At 31.4% G+C, this 7,036-nt stretch overlaps 1 protein-coding gene across 1 annotated transcript in view; it reads left to right on the plus strand.

The window, feature by feature from the left end:
• The first annotated feature begins 3,466 nt into the window (after positions 1-3,466).
• LOC100160433 (tyrosine-protein kinase Src42A) overlaps positions 3,467-7,036 on the plus strand; it is a 7,973-nt gene continuing 4,403 nt past the window's right edge. The window contains exons 1-2 of the mRNA XM_001944785.5: positions 3,467-4,350; positions 5,963-6,126. Of these exons, the coding sequence (XP_001944820.1) occupies positions 3,819-4,350; positions 5,963-6,126 (696 nt within the window). The 5' untranslated portion in view covers positions 3,467-3,818. The remainder of the gene's footprint in view (positions 4,351-5,962; positions 6,127-7,036) is intronic.

Raw genomic sequence — 7,036 nt, forward strand, 5'->3', positions numbered from 1 at the left:
TCTATATCTAAGGATTGAACATTTAAAACAAGATTCCACGTAAGTAGTTAATTAAGTTACCAAAAAATCTAAGAAATACATAAGCACAGTTTATTTTTATAGTCATTTTAAGTTCAAATTTGGATGAAATTACATATTAAAAAATCTGGAATTACTATTTTAGTTATTTTGTTGTGATTGTAATGATTGTATAATATTATTTGTGGGTACTTGAAACTTCTAAAGTACCTATACTATTATATTTCTATGATAGTACCACTGTTTGTTGTTGATGTATAACGCGTTACCTGATGGATATTGTGATATGATTAATTTGGAATTTATTATTAATACCTATTATAGGTCAATTTTTTTTTAATAGGTACTATAGATAAGTATACCTATAATAGGTATGTCTAATACCTAGACTGACAAACCGTCTCCGCTCAGAATCGTTTTTCTTATACAGTGATATATATATATATATATATAATATTATTATATCATTGAATTCAAATTTAATACTATCCATTATACAGTGACCCACTTGTAACCTACTGTACAGCAGAGCGACATCCACTTACCCACCTTTTTAAACTTAAATGTAGGTATGTATAATGGTCGGGAAAAATCATATTTGGATAATATTAAAAAAAATATTTTATAATCCATGGTACGCCACTGTGTGTTTCCGAGAATCGCTGGATGCAACACTCGCACATATTTAAAACATTACGAAAAATTAAAATATTCTTGTTTGCAAAACTATAAAAATTAAAAACTACTAAAAGTGGTAGCAAATTAAACATACTTCCTGATGTTCGATTGTAAATTCGAAAAAATGGTTTAATTTATAAGCTTCTAGACTATGCTATTTAGGAATCACTTTTTTTGATTTAAAATCAGATGTGCCCAAAATGACTAAAAATGTAAAGCAATTTTTTACATAAAACAAATTTTCATTTTAAGGTCTTCTAAAATTAAAAATTTACTTCCTAAAAATCCTAGATATTTTGTCAGAGAGTTCCACACATGCGGTATAAAAAAATAAAATCGGACATTCCAAAGTATGTGTAATGATTTGCCATTGGTCTAAAACGTATGGTAAATACGTGTTCGGCGATCCCCTCAATGCCGCGATGATTTATCTGCATATTTTGTAATTGGTAATATTGGTATAATATCCTTATCAGGAATTTCACCCCAAATTTCTGAAGGATATGTACTAGTATTAGAGACAACTATAAGGTAGTCTATATAGAATTTATGTATATCTTTAAAAGTTTAAAATCTAATCTCTGGCCATATAACTGCAGGTATAAGAGCGAGGAATTTATATACGCTTGTGTACTTTTATTATTGTTAGATTTTTTGCTAGATAGTATTTAAAATATAAAATAGTATATTGTGTGGCAAGGGCGGAAATTCCTTTCCAGCACGAGCCACGCACATACCATACTATTTTTTGTCATGCCTCTGCATTCATCGATCGCGGCAAACATAATGCAGGGATCTATGCAACACTAGACTGTAATTATACGAAAACATTATTTAATGAAAGAAACGATTTGGTTTTATTTATTTTAAGCATGGGGGTTATAATATGATTATAAGATGTAACCAAATGTTTATGTTATATAACGACCGACGGCCGTGGTATAGATTTCAGTGTCGTTTGTGCAGGGTATACGGGCGTGAAATGTGCGCGCAGCACTTTTGGGGATTTCGACTTTACCACCCGGCACTTTTGGGGATTTCCATTTTACCGCCCGCTGAACGGAAAAAGGATGCTTTCGGTGCAGGCGTGACAAAAATATATTTTTATTATTATTATTAAATATATTATTATTTCTATATTTATGTACTTACTGATATGTTAATTAAATTATATAAAAAACATGTGGTAAACTGTAAACACCATAAACCGCATATGGCGTAGGTACAGAAACGTACGGTACACCGCGTATACCTACGACAAGAATACCAATTTTTCAAGCTTTAGGTATTTTAAATGTTTAAATTTTTTCAAAATATTTGTAGGCACCTACCAAATGAATTGTTAAGTCTCAATTTGCAAGTTTTTGCGGTTTGAGCATCTATTATAATAAAAAAAACTTAAAATTTTTTAATATCATGTACCTATTATGAAATTGCAACAATATTTTTTTAAGCGAAATTGAAAACATTTTTTTCTTATATAGTGTTTACATATTTGGGTGCCATTTAAAGTTGTTAGCCTCTCCAATAATTAGAGGTACCAAATTTCCGGTAATGACCCAGAATTGTCCGTTATAATAAATAATAATATAATATTCCAGTATTCATGGCATAAATTTCCATATTGGTATCCAATGTTATTGTAAATTAGCGGCATTTCTGTACAAGCGGACAAGCCAACGACGCGCGTTACTGCAGCTGCAAGGTCGTTTGACTTTCAAAAAATTGTCAGACGTTTGCTTGCGATGTCAATATATAATATTAAATAATATAATATATACTTAATTTGTTGTTGTGCGCAAATCCCCTTCTCCTGTTCCTTTAATGTTACCATACAGACATATACCGATATACCTAGTACGTTACGTTGCCAGAGCGCCCCACTCATTATGAGTTAATGTTAATATCCAACCTCTCAAAGATTGAAAGTGGTTCTATAAATCAAGTTTAAACTTAAACACATTTAAGCATTTAATACCTCTACCTATATGCATATGACTTAAATCATATTATATTTTTATATGTTTCGCTTTTACCACGACGGCCTGTGTGTTTACTTAATTTTTGTGTTATAGTTAGTGGGTATTCAAAGTAGTAGGTAGGTAGCGGTTTCGACAAAATTTCAAGGGGGGGGGGGAATTTGCTACCATGGCGCAAACAAATATGCGAAAAAAAATTGTTTTCCACTTCTCTTGCGACGTCATGTACCTATAGTTATATTATTGTTGTTGTACGCAAATCCCATTCTTCTGCTCAAGTCATGTTGCCATTATACATATCTATAACTATGCAAATCGTGTAGGACCTAACTACCGCAGTACCGTCTATATCAATATGATAGGTAGCTAATAGTTATCACTTATCTATTAATAATTTACAACATGATATTATAGGTAATTTATTAATTTTTCCTATTATAATAATAATAATAATAATAATAATAATAATAATAATATGGCAGCAACAAGTTGGCTTTCGGCGATTTCATTTTTTGCTGCGCAACAGTATCATAGCCTATAGGTAATGGGTAGTTAATAGTTATTGATTGTAGTTAGTTAGGCGCATACCATTGCGTTAGCTGACGTATTAGAAATGGTTTTGCGAACAATATTGCCGTAAATAGGTAATAATAAATAATATTGTGTAAAATCAAATACAAAACCCACTGGATAATATTTTCCCCCCTTTAAGTTTTTTTATTAATAGTTTTTCTTCCATGTCACTCGAATAATTCTTATCAGGAATCGTCTTTTGTGTTTTTTTTTTTTTCATTAATCATTATTCACTTTACGGGTGCCTAGTAGAATATTTAATTAACCACTACAAATAGGTGCATTATAATTTACTATTAATTGTGTCTGTATCCCGTTTAGCAGAACACTTTCCAACCGTATACGACCGTCAATGCCGTTTTACCTAAATGTAATAGGTTCGCAGTGACGTCGTGTTCAGCTGTGAGCAGAGGTGTTTTGCGTACTTGGGATTCGGATCATCGCATTACAAAAACAGCACTGCACTTGTGCGTTATCATGTACGTAATACGCGTCTAAGTGAGGACAGAGGACGTCTTGTAGTACCTACTTGGTGGTGGACTTGGAGCTACGACGATTGCGCTACGCAAGATGGGCAGCTGCTTCAGTTGTCAGAGGGGCTCGTCTGGCAAGAAGGACATGACGGGCTCGCCTTCCAACGCTGGTAACAGCAAAGACAACATATTGCCAGCCGTGCCCAACGTACCCATACAGAATATGCCACCCCACGACAACATACGTGAAGTCAGGAACGGGCCAATGCCGCCGGTGCCCGACCAGGAGCCTTCAAACGCCACAAATGCATCGGCAAAAATATTTGTAGCCCTTTACGATTATGACGCACGCACCGATGAAGACCTTAGCTTCAGGAAAGGAGAACATTTGGAAATCCTGAACGATACACAAGGAGATTGGTGGCTAGCCAGGAGCAAAGCTACTAAACAGGAAGGTTATATTCCTTCTAATTATGTAGCCAAATTGAAGTCTATAGAGGCTGAGCCATGGTATTTTGGCAAGATCAAGAGAATTGAAGCCGAGAAAAAACTGCTATTGCCAGAGAATGATCACGGAGCATTTTTAATCAGGGATTCCGAGAGTAGAAGAAATGATTACTCTTTGTCTGGTGAGTCAATTGAACATATTTTTTTATTTTATTAGTAGGACCTTACCTACCTACCTATAGGTGTATACCTAATGCCATCTACTAATTAAAATTAATACAATACAACTTTTATTGAGTACTTCATTAATCAAATTATATTTTTGATAGTTTTGGATTGTAGGTACCCATTTAGGTATTAGATATTTTGAAAGATACCTAATCATAATCAAAACAATAGTTATGTTAATCTAACCTAGGTATTTAAATTATGGCATTCATACCATAGGTATTAAAATATTAATATTAACAAATTTAAATCTAATATTGATTATATTATTTTTATTACCTATGCATCAAGTGTGTGTTCCTGTACTGTTCCTAACCACATCACATAGTTCTTCTACATTAATCAATTATTATTAATTAACTGAATCAACTTTTACAAAATAATCTACATACAGTACTTATTAAAATTTTAGGAATCTAATCACAATTGGAAATTGGCTATTCTAATAAAGGTACCTAGTTATTTATTTAAATATAGGTAATCAATATTTTATAATAAATGAAAATTAATGTAATATACGGTTTTTTGTTTACATATCAATAGGAATTCAATGTATTTAAGGCAAGTAGGTAGGTATTTCGTTTCTTGGTTGATTTTGTATTAAACATATAATTGACTGTTAACATATTTATATATATTTATTAAATGTACAATGTACATATTATATAATATATATTATGTGTTAAACCATAATGATCCTTTAACTACACTATTGGTTAATATCACATTGTATGTTTTCCAATGTTTTCTCATGTTTTGGTACCTAGATAAATATATTTTTCTTTAATCATCTATAATTTATCTCATAGAATCACAAACAAGAAAATCCAAGGTCCAAAATGCTATTAGGTATTATTATTTTTTGAAATTGTTTTATTTATCAAATGATTTTTCAAAAGATATTCCTCTTAATAATTCACAGTTAATATTATTTACTCCAGTACTTAACTCCAGTAAATTTTTATAGTGAGGGTCGAATCATGAAATGTATTTCCAACATACATTTAACATTTAAATATCATAAATTACATCATGTATTAGCTACTATTATTAATTATTATCTAAAGCAGTGGTGCTCAACCTTTTTTGGCTCACGGCACACGTTTATACATCACAAGTTTTCACGGCACACTCACGAACTTGATAACCATAACAACTTTAAAAACTTCGCTGAAAACACTGTTTTCAATATTTAATAACATTTCTCGCGGCACACCTAGACAATCTCGCGGCACACCGGTTGAGAACCACTGATCTAAAAGATTATCTGTTGGTAAAATAAAAAAAAAATAATTTGTTTAAAGTTCCTATTACCTTTATTATGCGGCATCGAGACAAAGGACTGGGCCATGAGTTTGCCCCCTTTGGTGGACTTTTGTTATGACTAATGAGTTAATGTAAATGTTATATTTTAAAGTTTGAAAGCGGGCCTATGTAAAAAATTAACTATTAATAAACTAACCATTAAAGCGAACATTTAAACATTTAATATTGAATTATATTGTACTTGTGTGTTTACTTATTTTTTTATATTATATTCATATATATTATGTATATTTACTATAGTTCGCGATGGTGATACTGTTAAACATTACCGAATCAGACAATTAGATGAAGGTGGATTCTTCATTGCTCGGCGTACAACCTTTAGAACTTTACAGGAATTAGTAGAGTACTATAGTAAAGATGCTGACGGTTTATGTGTCAACTTACGTAAACCTTGTGTACAGGTAAGATTTCATCATTTAATTAAAAAAATATCTACAATAGGTAACATGGTTTCTTTTAGATAAAATACTTAATCTGTCATGAACCACATTATTCCTTCTGATGTGTTAAAATCATTTTTGGGGCCAGTTGCACCGTCTACGGTTAAACTTCGATTAAGCTTAATCAGCTGATAACAGATATTTAACCAAGCAAATTCGGCCGATTAAACTCTGGTTAACTTTAATCAGAGACGGTGCAACTGGCCCTTACTGTCCACATACTTAATTTATTTATAAAATTTATTGATTTTTATTTTTTATAGAATTAAAATAGGTATATGAATGTTAGTCTGATTGTTTCTATCTAATCTATAGACTCAGACTGGACCATTTTCAATAAAAGTTATATCAATAGATTTCTACACTCAATGAGTGTTAGTTTATACTTTATTTTTTTAAGTTCTATAATATGTCTATAATATATGTAAAGTTTTAATTGAATATTATTTTGATTATTTAATCAGTTGCCATTAGCTAAAGAATACAGATAATAAAATAGTTATTTTGATTGGACCAATTGGAAATTGACATCAAGTTTTCACCACATATTATTTTGGATCTCGCATAGGTCGTATGAATATTAGGATAGAAACTACGAGTAATAGCTGTTCTATTTAAAAGGTGAAGTGTATGACTGAGACTTAAGAGAACGCTACATCCGCATGTGTTGTCTCCGTCTTACAAATGTACTACATAGCAAAAAACTTTTTTGCACAGGAAAGAACTGAGAAGGCTACAATCATAACTAATAAACGAGATTCTTACCACATAAAAAAGGAGAACTTTGGCTGTGCAACATCGTTTTTATTTTTTGATATCATTTATATGAAAAAAGTTTTTCAAAGTTTGAAAAACACAAACAATAATGATT

Source organism: Acyrthosiphon pisum, chromosome A1 (assembly GCF_005508785.2).
Source record: "Acyrthosiphon pisum isolate AL4f chromosome A1, pea_aphid_22Mar2018_4r6ur, whole genome shotgun sequence".
Lineage (NCBI taxonomy): Eukaryota > Metazoa > Arthropoda > Insecta > Hemiptera > Aphididae > Acyrthosiphon > Acyrthosiphon pisum.